The sequence below is a fragment of the Schistocerca piceifrons genome, chromosome 4, assembly GCF_021461385.2.
Source record: "Schistocerca piceifrons isolate TAMUIC-IGC-003096 chromosome 4, iqSchPice1.1, whole genome shotgun sequence".
In the NCBI taxonomy this organism is placed as follows: Eukaryota; Metazoa; Arthropoda; class Insecta; order Orthoptera; family Acrididae; genus Schistocerca; species Schistocerca piceifrons.
Genome location: NC_060141.1, coordinates 40225206 through 40247459, shown reverse-complemented (window position 1 = coordinate 40247459; position 22254 = coordinate 40225206). Strand labels below are relative to the sequence as shown.

General features: G+C 42.0%; 1 protein-coding gene across 2 annotated transcripts; it reads right to left on the bottom strand.

The window, feature by feature from the left end:
• Positions 1 to 1353: 1353 nt before the first annotated feature.
• LOC124795271 lies at positions 1354 to 22228 on the bottom strand. 2 transcript variants are annotated; one of them, XR_007016672.1, is made up of 2 exons: positions 20496 to 22228; positions 1354 to 2883 (listed from the first exon to the last, which is right to left on the bottom strand). XR_007016672.1 is itself a non-coding variant. In XM_047259218.1 (2 exons), the coding sequence occupies exons 1-2, from the start codon at positions 17241 to 17243 to the stop codon at positions 2515 to 2517; spliced, it is 450 nt and encodes a 149-aa protein (XP_047115174.1). In that variant the 5' UTR covers positions 17244 to 17275; the 3' UTR covers positions 1354 to 2514. The 2 variants fall into 2 exon arrangements, 1 of the variants encoding a protein (XP_047115174.1); XM_047259218.1 differs by lacking the exon at positions 20496 to 22228 and adding an exon at positions 17163 to 17275.
• Positions 22229 to 22254: the final 26 nt, after the last annotated feature.

Genomic DNA, 22254 nt, shown 5'->3' with positions numbered 1-22254 from the left:
GAATTCATTAAGCTGTCAAACTATACACTGTGCTGGACAGCGACAACATGGTGAAAAAAGGACACTACCTGAATTTACATCAACAGCCAGGGCAGGTAACTGGAATGTTAATGGCCACAAGGCAGAAAATTCCACTGGTGCACTTCAATTGCAAATAACCAAATACAGTTAGACTCCATCAGATGGTGGCTAAACCTTCACCATCTCAAACACACAAGTTGTTGCTCGTGGGAATGTCCCAACAAAATCCAGATGGCACAATGTGAACAGCCTTGACTTGCTTATAAATTAAATCCAAACTTAACTTTCATGTCCAGGGTTGGTGAGCTACGGACCTTGTAGCAATGGGAACAGCCCCACACACTCCGACACTGTGTAGGGACTGCCAGTGGACCCGGCCAAACTACACCCGGCGGAGATTTCCTCTCTGCTCCATGCCAACTGACCGACTGCCCACACACAGCACAGCTGGAAACTATAAGCACCAGAACAAAGGTAGTACAAGGTGTGAATATCTATACACACTGGTGCTGCCTCTCATGGAGAGAGCGAACAACAGCATAATACCAATAACCATGGGAAACCAAACACAGAATAGGAACCAAGGTTTAAACCAACACAACATGAGCCTAATGTGGCTCCCACAGGTCTGAAATCACTCCCCTGATCCTCGGGAACAAGGAATATGGGGGAAGCATAAGCAGATGTAGAAGGTCTAATCACTCCTTGTTGGAGCACTTGAGATATTTTAGCTTTGAGTATCTTCACCTTAGGGGATGAGAGGTGATATGGGGACTGCCTGACCAGAATATCATCGGATAGATGGATACGATAATTAAGAACATTAGTAACCCCCAAGTTATCACTAAGAAACTGTGGAAAACTGTGTAACAAATCCCGTAATTGAGAAGCCTGATACGGCGAGAGATGGGTAAGATCAAACTCATTAGCCACCGCCTCAACGGCCAACACACCAACATTTTGATGCACAATACATTTAGTGCACTCACAGAAACCAAACTTCTCTACAGGAGTGAACTTAATGAAAAAGCTGTGCCCAGAATAATCCAAGACTAACCCCGTCTTATTGATGAAATCACACCCCAAAATTAGATCAACCAGCAGTTCCTTAACCAAAGCTAATGACATAGGCCAGGAAAAATCCCCTACCGATATACTCCCTTGGACCCAACCATGCAGAGGCAACACTTGGCCATTGGACCAAGTGAGGTGGCGCAGTGGTTAGCACACTGGACTCGCATTTGGGAGGACGACGGTTCAATCCCGTCTCCAGCCATCCTGATTTAGGTTTTCCGTGATTTCCCTAAATCGTTTCAGGCAAATGCCGGGATGGTTCCTTTGAAAGGGCACAGCCGATTTCCTTCCCAATCCTTTCCTAACCCGAGCTTGCGCTCCATCTCTAATGACCTTATTGTCGGCGGGACGTTAAACACTAACCACCACTACCACCACCACTTGGCCATTGGCCACCTGACGTCTCTGCACCGGAGAAGGGGCCAACCAAAGTTTCGTAAGATGCCCAAATTCCAAAGACCACTCGAAGCTCAATAATGAAAAGGAGCTACCAGAATCCAAAAGAGCACAAATCGGTTTACCACCTACTCAAAACAAATGTAAGACAAGGGTGGTGATGAGGGAGCGACAACACAGGTACGCCAGGGTCTAAAGGCTCGATCCCGAGGTTGCTGCCCAGTCCGGCATCATTTATTGGCTCTGGGTGCCCGAGACTGAACGCAAGAGTGCACCAAATGAGCCGTACTGCTGCTCCTGAAACAATGCTGGGGTTCCCTTCTAATGACTCCAGCAGATATAGAGACTTGGGAGCGAGCACCGATGACCTGCCACGTAACATGGTGACATACATCGTTTCCAGGTGGCAATGCCAATACTGCTTCAACCACGTCACGGAGCTCTTCCCAGGTTGAAGGCTGCTTATGGAAGACAAAACGTGACTTATCCGCCACCCGAATTCCCCTAAGAACAATAGACACCAATTCTTGTTCAGGCAAATTAATTAACAAGGCCAAGGAGGCCGACTGAACTCTATCAACATACTGATGTAACTGCTCCTTATCGCACTGCACTTCCCAAATGTAACGACACTCAAGATGTTTTTGAACTCCGGTGGTCAACCTGTGCGTAATCACGAGCTCCCTCAATTGCTGTAAGGAGAACCCTTCAGCCATGGCTTGCGAGAGGAGGTTCTGCAACTCACCTCTAGCCAGCGGGTACAACAGTGACAAAATTACTTGGTGTGGAACGCGAAAGGTAGCCACGTGTTGTTCAAGGCGAACCAACAACCATAATAATTTCTCGACCTGTTCAAGTCACTCCACAACTAATTCAGTAATATCTCAGAAGAAATAGCCAGAGGATTTGGCAACTTGGTAAATATTGCGTCTAACTTGACAGAGGATGTAACCTTCAATCTTCTTCCCATCCAACTCTAAACACACAAGCTTAAACTGTAATGTGCTAACCAAAGTTCCCAATTCAACTATTAGTTTTTTTATGATGATCTTCCAAGACTAACATGCCCAAATCCACTATCTGACTAGTTAAATGCATTAACTGCGCCCGCACCCTGTCCAGCTGTCTGTCACTAGGTTGGGTTCCTTCCAAAACACAAATAGTGTTCGCAAGGCCTCTAACAGTCTTAAACAAAAATTCAATGGCCGCTCCTCTGTCACCCACCACCACCAGTGTGACGTCAATGGGATGAAGAACGGCAGTGCGCAAACGGGCCACTAAATCCGGAAAACTGCCCTCAATAGGTTGGCGCCTTATTGCCGATTCATAAACAAGATGGCCTTCCTGAGCAGGCCAATCCCTGGACACTGTCTGACCGCCATTAGAATACACCTGAAACAATCAACAACCAAAATAATATGGTGCGACAGAACATAAACAAGGGTGAAACTGACAGTAACCGGAATGGCAAGCACAAACGTAACCACGCTCTGCTACAAGTGAAATGCCTGGGCTAGCAGGACAGAGCGGATTAGGTTGTGGAAAGGGGCCAAAATAAGTTGCTGTCAGTTGCACTCAACAAACAAACTTTATTCGTCAACACACAATATTTCAACAAGGATGCAACACACTCAAAACTTTAATCGACCTCCCATAATTAACTTTAGATCGGCTAAAGGTCACACTCAAAATCCTAGACACAAGGCCTACGCAAGAAATTGAAATACAAGGTTCTTCTGGAGGTTTCACCCAAGAATATTTTCTAAATCTTCAATCTAAACAGGCTAAAGGCCTTAGCAATTTAATTTTAATGGAACTTGGCTGGAGGCTGCATTAAGAAGAGTTTCAATCAAAAGGCAGAAGGCCTTATCTTGAAACATTTCATGCAAAATTCAGCTGAAGGCCCCATAAAAAAGCATAACAATCTTATGCCTTATGGGCAAGACAAGAACATTAATTTAAGAGATATTAAAATTGAGCTGAAGGCCACACATCAACAAATAATTTAATGGCTTAAGCCCTAGAAAGAAGAGTTTCAATTTTAAAAGGCAGAAGGCCGTATCTTAAAACATTTAATATAAAATTCGGCTGAAGGCCCCTAAAAGAATAATGATCTCATGCCTTAAGGGCAAGACAAGAACATTAATTTAACAGATATTGATACTTGGCTGAAGCCCACTCATCATCCAAATAACTAAAACCCAAACGGGGAAATTACTATAACACACAAGGAATGGCACTCAGAAGTTTCCAAGAGTCAGCCTGGGATTGTAACACTAATGCCCATTTAGGTGAGACAGGCAGCCTGTCCAACAACTTCTTAATCGTAAGGCAACCCAACCGACAGACAGCCGACCGACCAATCAACAAAATCAGTTCCGCTCCATGCAACCAGCAAAATGACCACAAGATTTCAATACAACACACACTGAATATTGGCACCCACAATGACCAACAACACCTCAGCTGTCTAACTACACACCGCACTGGACAGCAACAACACAATGAGAAAAATACACTGCCGAAAATTACATCAACAACCAAGGCAGGTAAACAGAACGCCAATGGCCACAAGGCAGAAGATACCGCTGGTCAGCTTCAATAACAGGGAATAAATTAAGTTAAACTCCACAGGAAGATGGCTGGAATCTTAACTGACTTGAAAACACACACATTGTTGCTCACGGGAATGTTGCAAAAGTGAAACCAGGATCAAATGAAGAAATGTAAACAGTTGAGGCTTGATAGTAGGTTAAGTGAGGACTCAACTTTCATGTCCAAGATCAGTGGGTGATGAACTTTGTAGCACTTGCAAGCAGCACCTCACACTCCAACCCCACATGCACACTGACAGTTGCACTAGCCAGAGTACGTGCGACGGAGACTTCCTTGCTGCTCCACACCAACTGACCGACTGGTCACACACTGCCCAGCTGGAAACTATATCCGCCACACCAAAGATAGTACAGCAGTACTAGTATTGATACACACTGCTGCTGCCACTGATGGAGAGGACAGCAACATTATCGCGATAACAGCAGGAGAAATAAAACCACAGGACTGCAATGAAGGTTTAACCCAAGACAAGCATGACTCGAGCCAGCCATGGCTCAGTATGAGTCTTGTACCTCAGTACCACACTGTCTCATGTCGTCCAGAAAACGTTAGAACATAGCAACCAAAGTGACAGGACCCAAAGAAAATGGGAATTTCAAGACAGAAACGGAAAGAAGATATTAGGTGTTGCCATATCAGCCAGGCCTAATAAGATACAAGAACTGTTTCCAGTAATCGTAGCGAGTCCAATAAACCAATGGAAGAAAGTTGCAAGTGCAACGCAGTAAAAGATGTGAGAAAGTAATAGCGGAGAAAACTGGAGAGAAGACCTCAACTTTTCGACTAAGAAGATTGGGTGTGGAGAGTAATCAGCCTTCACACACGTACATTGCGCCAACAGCGACGCAGTAACCAGCCACCGACGCCAACTGCACCAGCTGCTGCTCACTGGTGCTGATTACACATACGCTCTCCAACACCAATGCTGAAACCAACATTCGATGCCACCAGCGCTGATTACGCACCCACTCACCAACACTGCTAGAATCCTACGCCAGGTGAGCGTGAAATATGAACATTATTATTCCAACGTTACAAAATACTTTGGAGTGAGCTTTTACTGTGTAATTGGTATAATTGAAATTAGTATTAAATGCTCACAAGAGCTAAAGTCTATAGAAGCATGGACAGTATACAACAAGTTGGGGAAATATTAGAACCAGCCATGGCCATGACAGTGAATAGGGACATGCCAGGCTGGATTAAGGTAGCAAATTTAATTAAAGTACTAAGTCTTAAATTAGACACAATAATAAACTCAATGAATTCTAAATTAGATACTCAAAATTAAATTCTAAAAAGTCGAATGTCAAATATAGGTTTGTTGAATGTCAAAGTAGAAGCTCAAAGCAAAGTTTCTAGTAATCGATGTGAAGGCACGATTGCTTTGGAAACTGAATTTGACGCCAAATGTAATAAAAAAGAACCTGATCTGCATGAAAAATTAGAATCTTGTGAAAATGTATGTAATGTTAAATTGAATTCTGTAAGACAGGAAATGAATGCTTTGGAAGAGAGCACAGACCAGCCTAAGGAATTAATGTCGATTATTAAATCGAAAATTCCAGGTGTTAGTACATGGTTGATTATTCAATCAAAAACGCCAGTGGTTAATAAACGAGTTGTTAATGCACGAGCTGTCAGTTCACGAGTAGTTAATGTAGGATGGAATTTCGAAGAAAAAATAGCCAACTTTGACATAATACCTGTAAGTAGTTTGGCAGAACCATTTGAACTAATTATCGATCGAAAAGTTGCCATGAGAATAATCTCCGGAAATGTTTTGACTATTGCTTTTTCCAAACTTAATGATAATAGCAATGTTATAGATGACTTGTGTGAAGAATTCAAACTTGTCCATGACAGAGTAGAAAATAGAATAACTTTACTTAATGTTGTGTTTCCTAGTAATATGGTAATTGTTTTCACACAAAATTTAATGAGAAGTATTGGCCCGTAAGTAATCGAGTGGTGTTAATGTCAGATCCATGGGATCCTGATGGAGTCTCATCCGTCGCCCAGGGACATTAACGTCCATTGTTAATGGGCAGAGTGACGACCGTCGGGTCCCCAGTTGTTTTCGGTGTTTCTTCAAACTTAGTTTTCCTGCACCAAATTCCCTTCAATTCTTCAACAGTTCTGCAATCTATTCCTCAATTCTTAAACTATCCTATAATTTTAGTACATAGGAAACTGGATATGACTACAAGATTGAGACAAATTTAAGAGAATCATGGATGAACAGTGATCTCTAGACATGAAGTGAAACGAATAGAATGTTATATTAGTGGAAAGTAGAATATGATGGTACTATTGAAACTGAGTGATGTTGAGACAACATAAACTGAGTAGAGGATTTTATGCGTGTATAAAAGTACAGTATAAACTGAATGACTAAACAGCTATGTTATCGTAGTGTATAATTTTCTATTTTTATAGAATATTTTATACCTTTTGTGAGATGTAATGTAAATGGGAGGGTTTGCATCACTTTTGGAAGGGGTCAGTAGTGTAAATACAAGCATGACTAACACTAAACACACACCACACCTTTCAGAGAACCCTCACAGACAAGTGTAACTGATTCTTCACCATTTGCCGTTCCCATAGGTGTGGATAAGATTTTTCTTTGGGGGCTTCAAAGGTGAAGGTGAGAATGTCCATTCTGTAGGAGACATTTAACATCATACCTCCTCCGGCTTCTCACTCAAGTACAGGTGAAGTAGGGATCCTGGGGAAGGGGGGTGGGTAGGATTTCCCTGTCTTTGGGGATATCTTCTTTCACTTCTTCTATCTTAGCAACGAGTTCTACTTTTTCCTTGCTTACTTCTCATTTTAGTACCGGTCTATCTTTCCCTCTTTCCATATGCTTATACTTCTATCACTGAAGTCCTTCTTATTTTCCGTAGTTTCCAATAACTTTCAACATACTTGATATTAGTAGGCCAAAGAATCAGGATACACAAACACACATCTACATACACTTAAACACAAACAAGAGAATTGCGAATTAGAAACCTGAAGTGATGTCAGAACCACCAAGGGATGTAGGGGAATAAAGATATTTGTACATCTGAGTAGATGCACACATTACATTGTTGATATGTGACGGTTCTGCATCTTCTTCTTCTTCTTCTTCTTCTTCTTTTTGCAGGAGAATGGGTACAATAATTATAAAACAGTGATAAGCTAAATTGGAGTGAATCATGATAGTCATTTGTGTAGTGAGAATTGATCCACACATGTAGGCATAGTATCTACTGAGAGTCGGTAAATACAGGTAGACACAGCATCTACTATGTGCAGGCATCATATCTGTTTATATAGTAGGAGTAAGGACTGAAAGAGGTCTCTATTGAGTATTGGAAAGTGGAGCTGAGGTGTAAAGTAGATACGTAATTTTACCAGAGAATATTTTAAGAATAGTATACATAATTATGTATGCCAGGGCAATGAACCAGGAGGCCCACTCAAGAAGGATACGGAGGGTGCACTCGACATTTATTGGATGAGAAAAAGGTTGGATACACAGACCTATGAACAGCTGACCTATACTGCTTGGACAGGGGCACCAAGAAGGGGATTGACCAGTACCATATCAGGATAGGAATAAGAAAGGAATGTACCTACCAAAACAGAAGGAGAAAGGGTGCTCCTAGGATTAACCCATGTAAGATGTAGGTACTGTTCCTATAGGGAAAAAGGGCAGCATCATGACAGAAGTCACATGTTTAAAGGGATAAGTCTGGTAGGTTTGAATTCTATGCAGCACTAGGATTTTTACGTTTCAGATTTACAAGTATCAGAAGAAGGGAACACTTTTATTCCACCCAGCGTTCCTGCAGATTACAATAAGTAATGACTAAGTACATACTTAGGAAAAGTAGTACGGGAAGTAAGAACAAAGCAGTAGAGTATTCATGAGTTATGTACACCTGGAATTTACGACTGGAAGAAGAATAGAAAACAAAAATTAGGTACTCATGAAATTTTTGGAGATTGAAAAGAGCTAACTCCAACATGGATTGAAAGGTTCCCTTTTTATAATGTTGGTAAAATATGCACAGTTATTAGTAGAAAGAGATGTACTATTAAAGTGAATAATTATCTTGTGCTATATTATTGTACATAATGAATACGTATAAAGGGGAGGGATATGTAGTGCCTCAAGAATTTCGATGTCAATTCTAGAAAAACTCGGCCTTCCACCATCTCGAACATCTGATATTTTAGGTACGAGTGCGGGAGAGTTAGAATGTTTCTACTGACCCACCTGTTTCTATGTGCAGGTCGGCAGTTTGCTATTGGACGACTGTAAGAGGGGCGAGTCACTGATGATGACAAGTGTTTGCCACCAGTGCCACAGAAGACGTGATGAAAACTCAAGGAATAATTATGTAGTATTCTTTGATATGTTAGTGAAAGTGATTATTGTAGAAAAAGAGGAGAAAACAATTGACTATATACTTTTAACTTAACTCATGTCTTAGCTCTGCATGAGGCAGGAGGCATGTTGTGTCCATAAATTATTGGATTGTTACAACCTACGATATTGTACTTGTGTTTTATCGAGTCTGACATTTAAATACACCAGCTGACTTGCCAGAGGTTACATACTTATGTGAAAAAGAGTAGGTGTTGCTTTGTGTTGAGAGTTGAAAATATACCATGAATGAACCGAAAGTGTTCTACGAGTACACAAATTATTTCTAGAATAGAGAAGTAGCTTAATAAATTCCTGTAACCCACAGTAGTCTTTGGAGAAGAAGATTTTGAGAGATTACTCAGAGAAGAGGATCAGCTAAGTCAACTGCGAGAGACGTGTGAGTCTTGTATCCCAGTACCACACTGTCTTGTGTCATCTGAAAAACGTTATAAACTGACCTGGCAGAAATACAGTTGTTCTTGCTGCAGTAGGGTAGCGATATTATTTGGGGGTAGAGTCAGTGGTTCTACATCCCCACACTGGATACAGGTAAAGTGGACAAATGCCTATGTACTAAGCATGGGATGCATCTAAATTTTGAAGCAAAAAAGACTTTTATGTCAGGAAATAAGCAAAATTATCACAGAGGAAGATGACTTAAACAAAGTTATCAATCACAAAGGTGATAGGGATGCAAATTAGAGTAAAGCATAGCAGTTCAATCCTTACATACCAGAATGTTCAGTATATAAGGAATAAAACAGAGCACTGGATGTATGCTTCAATGAATCAAAACCACACTACTTCATAGTGAGTGAATTAGGTTACAATGGAAAGGAGGCTAAGAAATTACAAACTCATACTTGTACTGTAGAAGGACACATGGAGGTGGAGGGGTAGGCATCTATAGCAGCAATGATACAGGATGTGAAAAGGTCAAATGGATTGATGATCTGACTAAACAAATGGTACTTGAAGTTGCAGCAATAAATTTAAAACTAGGGAACAACAGCCTGCTTATATAAAAGCTCTGTATAGGTCACACTGAAGCAAAACTGAAGAATTTTTTAGTTGTCTGGAGGATCTGCAGGAGAAGACATCAGCATAAAAAAAGTGCTGTTTGTTGGAGACATCAACATAGACTCTTTAAATAATAGCAATAATTACTTGTGTTAAGTTGACTTACTTCAGTGTTATAACTATTATCACATAAACTTAGAATTACTATAGAAATGCAGTCATGCATTGACCACATTCTCACACACATAACAAAGGAGAACATAAACATAACCACCGTAGAAAATGACATATCTAACTGCAGAGCCCTTACTATGGAAATTGATGTTGGGAATATAGATGTGGCGACACTGATGTGCCATAACATCTCTGGCGCGCAAAAACTCTTTGGGCCAAGGCGGCCATTATGTTCTGTCTATGTGATACTTTTGATGTGTAATGACGTATATCTGAAGTGTGACAATAAATGTGCTCAGTGTTTTAACAAGTGGATCAACGGGTTGTTATTTATAAGAATAAGGACCCAAAATCCCACATAGCTATAACTAAAAGAGGTAGATTTATGTATCAAAGAACATTTAATTATAATAAACTTAAGATGGCATTAGGCGATGAAAAATGGGAACCTGTTCACAATGCAACAAATGTGACTGATAAAGGGAAAATTGATTCAATTTTGCACTTGTTCATATGATCAGAAGTGCTGGTCAGCCAGACTGTATGCCACTGATTGAAAAAGGTGATAGGCAGAAAGAGCAACATATGGAGAATATGGTGGGAGGGATAGGACTTCTCATTTCAACGTCTCCATGTATATTTTGATGGGTTTTGTGACATGGGGTTGAGCACTGACCTGCTACAAAATTACCTTTACGTGTCTGTTGATGTATTGTGACCTTTTGTGTTTCAATGCTTGGCTCAAATGCATCAATTGCTTTCGATAATGATGCCCTGTGACTCTCTTTGTCTGTTTCAGTAGCTACGAAAATGTTCTGTCTTCCACCACCATGCCAGTCTTTGAAACCAAAATCACCATTCTCTGCGCGTTCTTCCACTAATAGTTCCCTCATCATTGGTCCTACCCAGCATTTTAAGAGCCACAGCCACAGATTTCTTCATGTTAAAGCAGAAAATTAAAACTTCCTGCAAATGGGGAGAAATGGGTTCTTAAATTGACGTACTTAATCGGGAATAACCTTATGATGCAATCTCAATTTGACTAATATTTCTATGGCATTATGTTTACAGATACCTAAGCTTATTGTATTACACCTTTGACCAACCACCTGAACCTCACTTGCCACTACTGCTGTCTATTGCAAAAAGGCAGAAGCAAAGTTGTAGACCTAATACATCAGACACAGGGAAAACAATACAGAAAATCACAACTTAAAGATCCTCACCAGAGTTTCAGAAACTCCTAAGAACCTTGAGTCCAAAGACCATTTACTCTGCACTTGGCACTTGGCACAGCAGAGCCCCCCTCCCCCTCCCCTCCATGGGAGTGTGGAGCACTGAGGGAAGGACGTGGGTATCTTCCTGTGTGTTGGTGTTGTGGGATGCTCACCTGTTGATAGAGGCATGTGCGAAGAGTCCATGCTGTCTGTGCAGGGTGGACTAGGCATGGTATAATCTGCCAGCCAGTGGGGAGGACAGACTAGTCGACCTGCATGTGTGAACTGAACTGGCACACAAGATGTCGGCATAGAAGCACATGTGGAGTGGAGGATGCGAATCACGAGCATCCCGTCGGTGCTAATTGTTGCAGCTCTGCCAGCCTTATCCACCCTTGGGATAGGGACTGTGCGCTGAATGGTGATATGTGACGTGGGTGTGGTCTAGCACGACGTGTCCCCTATGTGGAGGACAAAGGTGGATCCTTCCTGGAGCTGTAAGGAAAATTCATCACGTGGACACCCAGAGGTGTTGACTGAGATGAAAATTTCATTGACAGTGGACAAAGAGGGTCCTAGGAGGGACAGGGGGAAAATAACATTTTTTCAGTGGAGCACTAGAACACTCTGTGGGGGCACTGGGTGCCAACGCTTGCGACGGGGTAATGTTATGTGCAACATGTGGTTGGGCCTGAGGTTGTGGATCGTCACAAGCAGTGCCTGAGTGAAGTGAGGGTAGAATATCATCACACGCAAAAATGAGCTACCCAAAGGTGTAGGCTTGGTGCACATGTGATCAGTGTGAGGAGCAGGGGAGTGGGCAGTATGTGTGAGATCAGGGTTGTCGCAAGACGGAGCAGCACTTGCCTCGAGACGTGGTACAGATTCCTCGATCATCCAGGCCAGTTTCACACATTGAAAGGAAACTGTCTGCTGGTGACCATTGATGAGAATATCCATAGTATGTCCATGCGAGCTAATACTCATTGCGGGCCAGAGAAAGGCAACTGTAATGCTGGTTTGTCTGTGTCATCTTGAAACATAACAAACTCACAAGAGTCCAGTGCCAAATGCAGAAAAACGTGAGGACGAGTGTGTGGTCATGAAGGGGGCATGCAGATCACAGCTATGTGCGATCGGACACACTCGACTAGAGCGGGGTGGTCGTATAGGTAGACGGCTGCTTCGTCATTGACGAACTCTGCAGGGAGAACTATGGTCTCACCATACAGGAGCTCCAAAAGTGAAGCCTGGAGGTATGTCTTATAAGCCATGCATATTCCTAACATAGCCCAGGGAAGGACATCGGACCACTCACCACCACGGCACACGAGGGCCGCTTTCAGAGTCCTGTGCCAACACTCGACCAGTCCTTTCACTGTGGGTGGTAAGATGTATTGCGGAATCTATCCACCCCACAGAGCACACAGAGTATGTTAAACAGCAGGGGTTCAAACTGCCTCCCCTGGTCGGTGGTGATGGATGTAGGGCAGTTGAATCGGGCTATCCAGGAGGGCATAAATGCTCAAGCTACAGAATCTGCTGTCACGTCCTGCAGGGGTATCACCTCCACCCAACGTGTAACATGGTTGATGACAGACAGGAACCATCAGATATTGGTAATGGTCCTATGAGGTCCAGATGCACATGTCGGAAGTGGCCTTTCGGGATGTTGAATTTACCTAGAGGGGGTTGTGTGTGCCCGCTGACTGTGCTGTGCTGGCACAGTAAACATGCATGAGCCCAAGTATGACAATCCCTCTTCACACCTGGCCACGCAAAGTGTTCTGTTACAAGCCATGTAGTAGCCTTAGCACCAGGATGTGAAAAGTTACGTAACATAGTGAATACTTGGCGGCATAGCACACACAGAACAATATGCCGAGCAGTGCCCATGTACGTGTTACACCATAGTGGCCTGACTGAGCCCAGTAGGTTGCAGGGAAATGATCTGGAGGGAAGTAGTTGGGTCCTGTCGGAGGTTGTGCAGTTCAGTATCACTGTCCTGTAAGTGAGCTAATTTGTCAAAATTAATGGAGGACAAAATAGCATTGATAAGTGATAGGTGGTCGGCCACTGAATCTCTGATGTAACGAATGTGTGTTGTGTATTGGAAAATTGAACTGAATTGAATTTTATTTGATCCTGTAAGATTACATTGTGTACAGTAAATGTACGTGTAATATAGGACATGTCAAAGTAATTAAGTCCATCTGCCAAAACCAATATGGAGGAAGATCAACAGAGGCTTTACAGATATCCTCAGAGAGGGGGGGGATGATCTGTGAAAATTTTTATGTTCCTTCCTTCGATGTCTGTGCAGAAATATTTTACAACTTTGTACAATGCAAGCAATTCTCTGTCAAATTCTGACCATTTACATTGAGCCATAGATAGCTTTTTGGAAAAAAAATGAAGTGGCTGAGTCATGTCACCAACATGCTGTTGGAGGACTGCACTGATTGTGAAATCACTTGCATCTGCTGTAATAGAAATGCGGGCATCTGGCAAAGGGTGTGTGACACCATGTGCTAACACTGATTTAACCCTTTGTCGCCTGGCGGTACTTAAAAGTACCAGTAAGTTTTGACTCTCATTATTTTCTCGTGGTGCAGTTTCGTGATCTGAGAGCCTGTCGGTACGTAACAGTAACTCTGCTCTACTGTTTCATAGATGTTATTGTGCAATACATAGACCTCTCTGGCGGTCAGAGCTTGAAATTGTTTTTCGCGCGCTGCTGTGAAAACAGAAGATTGTGAGTGCTTGTTTCCATGGTGTTGCCTGAATTTGTGCGCAATTTATTGAAACTTCCGTTGAGTTTTCCATTGTACGTACTTACCTTCTTTGTTTTTTTATAATAGTTGGAAGCATTACGTTACAAGTGAATGAGATAAAGTGGAAAATATAAGGTGGACTTACTAGTACCGTCAGGTTGTGCGAACACTTTATTGTAGTAACAATGCGTTACCTCTCACTAGTTGTTCTGTCCACTTTTTCTCACACAGAAATCCGTAAATACATTTGCATGTGGAACAATTAGAACAAACAGGAAAGGTTTGCCAGGGAATTTACCTAAACAAAAATGTCTAAATCGAATCACAGAGAGTCATCTTTAGACCTAACAGTATTTCAAGGGAAGGAAAATAAAGTACTGTATTTTGCGTCAAACTTCCATGGCACTGAACACAGCGTAGTGACAAGAAAACAGAAAGATGGAACCGGTATGAATATACCATGTCCAGTTATTGTATGTGATTACAATAAAAACATGTGTAGTGTGGATCATGCAGACAGATTACGTTCAACTTAAGGTCTTGACAAGCGATCAAAGAAATGGTGGCACCGTCTCTTCTGGGGAGCAATAGAAATTGCTTTTGTCAATGCTTACGTCATTTTCAGTGATCTACATAGGGCACCGCCACTGCTGGAATTCAGGCGTTCTGTGGCACTAGGGCTAATGAATGAACAGCAAGTGCCAAATCTCAAAAAGAGAAACTCTGGTAAAGATGAAATAACTCTCCCAAAGAGAAGGAAGGATAACTTTTCTATTCCGAAAGATGTACGTCTTGGCAACCGAGGAAACCATTTTGTAGTGTTCAGTTGTAAAAGGGGACGATGGGAAATGTGTGCGAAAAATAAAATTTGGTCGAGACCACATTCACAATGTAGTACATGTAAAGTGTATTTGTGCTGCAATGAGAAAAAAAAACTTTTCTACAATTTCATGAGGTATCACTAAATATGTGATATGTATATACTGTCAAAAATGTATAGCTAAGTTACTATGTATTGTGAAGTTGCTCTAGAATAAATTTATGTGAAATTTAAAAAAAAGTTCAGAAATATCATATTTCTGTTAATTAATTTTCTCATGTAAAAATATTTAATATTTATGTGGAATAAAGTACAAGTTAAAAAAATTGGAGCATTTTTCTGTGCATGTTGTGATTCTGTCCATGGAGTCTGACGGTACTTCTGAGTACCAGGAGAGAAAAAAGTTGTGAAAAATAAAATAAAACTTTACAAAAAATCCTACCGTCATTTGAGGCCACAATAGCATAAATTCTGCAAAGAAAATGTTAAAAAGTAAATGTTTTCTTATGTCAGGAAACAAAGGGTTAAGATCTTTGAAAGCTCTCACCATGTTGGCAGACCACTGTGCACGATGACTGCCAGAGGTTTGTTTACCGGCCAATGCATCAGCCAGAGGGGTTTGAATGGCTGCCAACGGTAGAAATTGATAGTTCGTAAATCCAGTGTAATTTGTGAAATGGTACTGGTAGAGGTAGATCGTGAATAGTCAACCCACTCCTGAGGGGGGTGTATACCTTTGGAGGAGATGGCATACCCCAGCAAAGTGCCAGCAGTGCACCGAAGTCGTGACTTGTCGTTATTGATCTCAACTTCATTATGTGTCAATAGGTCCTCGTTGAGGTATGCCTAACAATATGTTCAGTTAAATAGAAATGAGTCTATAAAATGTTGTCAAGTTTGGATCACAATTTTGAGACCATAAGGCAAGTAACTAGTAGAAGCCGACCTTGGGGAAGATCAGTTTGGATTCCGTACAAATATTGGAACACGTGAGGCAATACTGACCCTATGGCTTATATTAGAAGCTAGATTAAGGAAAGGCAAACCTACGTTTCTAGCATTTGTAGACTTAGAGAAAGCTTTTGACAATGTTGACTGGAATACTCTTTTTCAAATTCTGAAGGTGGCAGGGGTAAAATATAGGGAGCGAAAGGCTATTTACAATTTGTATAGAAACCAAATGGTAGTTATAAGAGTTGAGGGGCATCAAAGGGAAGCAGTGGTTGGGAAGGGAGTGAGACAGGGTTTTAGCCTCTCCCCGATGTTATTCAATCTGTATATTGAGCAAGCAGTGAAGGAAACAAAAGAAAAATTTGGAGTAGGTATTAAAATCCATGGAGAAGAAATAAAAACTTTGAGGTTCGCCGATGACATTGTAATTCTGTCAGAGACAGCAAAGGACTTGGAAGAGCAGTTGAACGGAATGGATAGTGTCTTGAAGGGAGGATATAAGATGAAGATCAACAAAAGCAAAACGAGGATAATGGAATTAAGTCGGGTGATGCTGCCAGAATTGGATTAGGAAATAAGACACTTAAAGTAGTAAAGGAGTTTTGCTATTTGGGGAGCAAAATAACTGATTATGGTCGAAGTAGAGAGGATATAAAATGTAGACTGGCAATGGGAAAGAAAGCATTTCTGAAGAAGAGAAATTTGTTAACATCGAGTATTGATTTAAGTGTCAGGAAGTCATTTCTGAAAGTATTCGTATGGAGTGTAGCCATGTATGGAAGTGAAACATGGACGATAAACAGTTTAGACAAGAAGAGAATAGAAGCTTTCAAATGTGGTGCTACAGAAGAATGCTGAAGATTAGATGGGTAGATCACATAACTAATGAGGAGGTGTTGAATAGGATTGGGGAGAAGAGAAGTTTGTGGCACAACTTGACTAGAAGAAGGGATCGGTTGGTAGGACATGTTCTGAGGCATCAAGGGATCACCAATTTAGTATTGGAGGGCAGCGTGGAGGGTAAAAATCGTAGAGGGAGACCAAGAGATGAATACACCGAGCAGATTCAGAAGGATGTAGGTTGCAGTAGGTACTGGGAGATGAAGAAGCTTGCGTAGGATAGAGTAGCATGGAGGGCTGCATCAAACCAGTCTCAGGACTGAAGACCACAACAACAACAAGGCAAGTAACAAAATTCATAGAGACTGAAGAGTGTGATCAACGCTGTCTTTGATGTGTCACTCTGTTCCATGGGTATCTGTAAACATGCCTTGCAGCAGTCCAACACACTGCAGATGTGTGCTCATCTAAGTACTTGCGTGAAGTCTTGTATGTGAGGTATAGGGTAATTGTCTAATAAGGTCCGTGTGTTGAGGCAGCAATAGTTGTCACAGACACACACTGTGCCACCCTTTTTGGGAACTAAATGTATGAGTAAACACCAGTTACTGTCTGACAGACGGACAAAACCTGCCGACAGAAGTTCCTCTACTGCGGCCTTAGCAAGCCATAGTTTACGTGGTGGTAGTTGGCACAATTTATGGTGCACTGGTGGACTGTCTGTTGTAACAATTTTGTGTGTCATTCCATTCATGATAGCATTCAGTTTGGCTGACGAACTTGTTTGGAGAGCCATCGCGAACAGGAATCGGTAACACACAAGAGTCACTAACCTGATGTGCTGAGGAAGCTCTCTGCAGCAGTGGTGTCAAAGTTCCAAGAGGTGCATCGCTTGTGTCTGCGGATGACGGCATTGACAGGCATTGTATGAGGCATCATGCCTCGGCGAGGGCTTGTGCAGCCGACAATATGGTGTGGTTCAGTTCGGCGTTGCAAATGCAGATATCATTGACTGCAGAGTGCTCAGATTGAAGCTGGGTGATGAAAGCTGTGAGGCTGTCCACCAGAGAAGAGCACTCGATGAGAGCCATGTCGAAATCGTCGGGAAGCTGAGGGGGAGGGGGGAGCCAAGGAGGTGACTGAACACACAATATGAGTAAATGAGACGTGGTGCAATAATGCGGCCGACTGGAGACAGACCAAAGTGAAAAAGGAAGTCAGTGCCTAATACTGGGTCTTCTACATCACCTACATAGAAGGGCCAAGTGAAACGTTTGCCAGGTATGAGTTCAATAGGTAACTTGGCAAAACCACTGACACAAAGTAGCAATTTATTTGCTGCTCAAAGAAACAGTTTGGCTGGTGACATGTCCATTACAGTAACTGAGGAATGTATGATGCTAATGTCTGTTCTGGTGTCGACAAGAAAATATTGCCCTGAGCCTAAATCCAAGGTGTACAGGCGACCTCGTGAGGTCGAGCATCTGACAGAATGCAATGTCCCTGGTCACCATTCCATATACCCGCGAGCCCTGGCACCTACTGCGACCCACATGCGGCATTTCGGAATGCGCAGGGTGGGCAGCAGTTGCAAGCGGTGTCCCCGTAAGGGGAGTGGAACCAGCATATGCATGGGTCCGTTGTACTCGTTCCAGGTGAAGGGAAGGCGGGGAAGGTGGGTGCTAGCCTGGTTGTGGTGGGGAGAGGCTGGGAGTGAACCGCTGCAATTCCCGGTCCTTGCCACTAGGTGGCTGCTGTTCCGTGTGTTGTCCGCGATACGCATGTGCTCGGCAGTGGAGGTATAGTCACAGGATTACCAACCTTGGCAATATTAGGTGCTGTGCTTCGCTCAGGGAGGTGGCAGTGCCGAATAATGGCGTAAGCCTGGTCTGCCATCTGTTGTTTATCCTCGAGTGATGGAGCAGTATGGGGAAGTAAATGTAATTGTAGTTCTTGCGGCAGCTTCACCAACCCCAATGCCCAAAGCACTAAGTTCGGCAAGATCTCGGTACTGACCTGTGCACGCAAGCATCGCCACAGCTGGGAGGGGGTTCTGTCACCTAAATAGTGTTGTGAATCGTATTGGCTGGTGGATGAGAAAGGCCTTTGATGAGTAGAGCATGTGCAGAGGCGTCTTTGTTGTTCTTGGGTGTGTTCAGCAAGTCATTGATGAGATCAGGGTGGTCATGAAGGTGGTTCACTAAAAACACAAAACAAGTCCCATCATCCACAATGCCATGTATGTCCAACATGTAAACCACGTCACTGGGTTATCCAGTTGTAACGGCAGAAGCTTCAGAAAGTAACTAGGGACCAGTGCTTGTGGGGGTGTAGGAAAGGCATGAATTGTGAGAGGATTCTGCACAGTATTCACTGATGCGAACTGCGCCTCTGTGACAGGCAATGTGGTTTGTTGAACATCCAGTAGCTGTGCACGCATGATGTGGTATCCAGTCCTTGCGGGGAGGACATTTGTACGGCCACACAACAAACATGACATAACAGGCGTTGAAGGATCAATAGCTGATGCAGACAAAATCTTGAGCAGAGGTGCAAAATCGCAATTGAGTGCCGAGTGGCAGGGTGGAACCATGGCCCAAGGTGTGCACGGGGAGGCAGGTTGGATAGGCGTTTATGTGGCCCAGCGTGGTTGACATGAGTGTCCCTTTGACCAGTGCAGAGAGGTTGCCGTGTGGTAGAAACTCAGGCCAGGGGAATCTGGAATCTCGGTGTCTCCAGTGTGGGTTTTCTAGCGTACAGAAAACTCCAATGGATTACGATCGGTTGCTTTTATTAAGGCTTAAATAATGGGTTGTATGAATAAAAACGAGAACATTCTCCAGTGTTGATACTCAGAGCAAAAGAACATTCTGTTTAATATGAATAAAAACTAGGAAGCATAATCTCTGACCCTGGAGTACTTTCTCTCCATCTCCCCTCCTTACTGAGTAAGTTCTGAGCAAAGATATTAAAATCCAACATCTTTGGTTCTCAGTTTGTTTTGTTTGCGTGTGATTTGTGATACCGAAAGTTTTTCTTACGTTATCTCTGTGCCAAAATGGAAGACTCAGAATTAGCCTTTGTGAACATTATAAAAGATTACCCCACAATCATCAGTAAATCGCAAACTCCGGCCGCAAGAAGAGAGAAGGCAGATTGTATTAAAGAAAACAACACCGTTATAGGGTTAGTTTCGGGAAAGAAATTACAGACGGGCAGATAATGAAGAAACTGCACAACATGAAATCCTGTATCAAGGCCAAGACGGATGTAAATAAGACAGGAAACATTAAGATTTCCCTGAAAAATTGGGAGCAGACATTTTCGAAGTTTTTGGACGGAGAAGACTGCATCCCAACTATCCACAGATTTCCTGGTAAGTCCCATACTTTCCAATTTTTTTATTACGTGCTTAATGCTTTGAAATTGTGATTCAGAAACATACTTATTTTTAACATGTGAAAATGAAACAATGTTTGGTAAATTTCGTCTAATATATGACCACTTTTCTGTAAAAGTATCACAGTGTACTATGCATGAAATTGGACGAACCCCTCCCACATTTCTGCGTAAACCTGCTTGGTATATACAATAACTAGAAACTGAATCGTGACACACTACTATTACTTTTTTTTTAAATTTTTATTACGAGCTTCTGCAGTAGGTGGTGGTTCCACTTCTGTCTGTAACTGACACAGACTGCACATTGTATGAACAAGAATCAATTTTGCAGCTACCACACAATGTTGCAGCTGGCCATATGGATCTCATGGGCCCCGAAGTCGTCATACCTGCTCAGTCGCCTGCTTCGGGGCATGAGAGAGTGTCTAAATGGCGGAGATTGAGTATGGAAACAGATGGGACAGTTAATTTGTCTAATTCAGAGCTGCAAAGGATGGTGCTATTATACCAATCAGACATATTGAAAAGAAAGCAGCAGAAATTGATGCATGATGAAGATAAACAATAAAACAAATTGTGTAGTGTCTTATTACAGCACCAAATTTTATTAATAAAAACATCTTTTTTAAGTGAATGTCATTTACATTCCCCATTTACCAAATTCCATATCCTCTTACAAGAATTATTCAGTACAAATTTCTTTCAATGAAACAATAAGAGTAATATAATCCAATTTGAAATGTTAAAAAAGTGTGTGCACTTACATGGTTGTGTCCGGCCAATAGGTTCACCACATCCTTGAAACAATTTTTGGTAAAGTAAAGCAAAGGGAGTAACTTGTTTCTATTTTAAATTCTGCAGGTTAGACAGTTGTGCACTTATTTACTGTAGCACCTGGCAAATATCTTCACCACATCCTTGAAACAATTTCTGGTAAAGTAAAGCAAAATGAGTAACTTGTTTCTATTTTAAATGCTGCAGGTTAGACAGTTGTGCACTTATTTACTGTAGCACCTGGCAAATATCTTCACCACTTCCTTGAAACAATTCCTGGTAAAGTAAAACAAAAAGAATAAATTGTTTGTATTTTTAATGTTGCAGGTTAGACAGCTTTGGACTTAATTACTGGCAAATACCTTCACCACTAATTTTTGGTACAGTAAAGCAAAAAGAGTAACTTGATTGTATTTTAAATACTGCAGGGAAGACAGCTGTGACTTATTTACTGTAGCACCTGGCAAATACCTTCACCACATCCTTGGAACATTTTTGGTAAAGTAAAACAAAAACTTGTGGTCATCAATCTGCTGAAGTTACAGTACAGAAATTACGTTAAGGTTCCAGCAGTTCACTTTGAATACTTAATTTCCCGTCTTCTATTTGTTCCACATACACGTACGTTTGCTGCTTCCTCTTCTCCCAGTACTGGAAGATTGTTGTCATCATTAGGTGCCTCAAAATCCTTATGCCCTATATGTTTTGCTACGTTGTGCAAACCAAAACAGGCTATTATCACACTGGGGATTTTTGTTTGGGCAATATTTTCTTTATTTTGCAGATTTGGGAAACGCCTTTTCACCTGTCCAAAGCACCGTTCGATTATCAGCCTTTCCTTAGAGTGAAGTCTGTTGTATGCCCTCTCATCAGGTGTTTCGGGATTTTGAAACGGTGTCATTAACCACAGTGCAATGCCATATCTTTCGTCTCGTAAAATTAGGGAGTTGCACTGGTTCTCTTGCAATATACGATACACATCCGAGTTTCTCCATATCCTAGCGTCATGTACAGACACAGGCCATGAAGTATCACCACTCGTAAACATTTCACTGTTATCACACGTCGCCTGCACGTTCATAGATGGAAAGCCCTTTCGATTAACATATTCGTCTCCATGTGAGGGAGGTTTCATTATAGGTATGTGAGTGCAGTCTAGGGCCCCTACCGCACATGGAAACTTGTATCTCGATTGCCATTTAACTTTCGCTGTTTCTAGTTCGTTAATGTTTCTTGGAAATCGGATACACAACGGTGCTTTTCTGTTAACCTGTTGCAGAACATACGAAAATGTTAGTGTTACTATGGTCTGGTGCACTCCCAAATCTTCTCCTACACCAATCTGAAAGCCTGGATCCGCTAAATAGCGCAAAAATGTTTCATTTTGCAGTCATTGGAAAGGGCGCCTCCTCTTCTTTCGTGATTTTCCAGAAAAAAGTGATTCGCCAGCCAATTAATGTTTTCACTGTTAATTCTATACAAACTATACAAACAGTTCCTTTCTTCTGTGTTCCTGCATACTACGTATATCTTCTTTCGCCTTTCAAGATACATAAATTCCGCCATTTTCACTAAAAACACTCGGTAACGCTTAACCACAACACAACTCATTCAGCTCGACGCACAGAACAAGACAAAAGACTCGAAGTATGTTATGGATAGTGGTGGGCAGGAAATCGCGTATGTTAGAAATCACAGTGATTGAGAAGTCACAGATATCACAATAACAACTTTACAAAATCTAACTGC

What these genes read in the sequence shown, in the direction of transcription:
- LOC124795271 (XM_047259218.1), bottom strand. Translation starts at nt 17,243, where the DNA reads ATGCCGTCATCCGCAGACACAAGCGATGCACCTCTTGGAACTTTGACA. An exon ending in GAGCTTCCTCAGCACATCAG is followed by an intron (nt 2,884 to 17,162) that starts GTTAGTGACTCT and finishes TGATTGTTTCAG; the next exon opens with GTGTATTCTAATGGCGGTCA.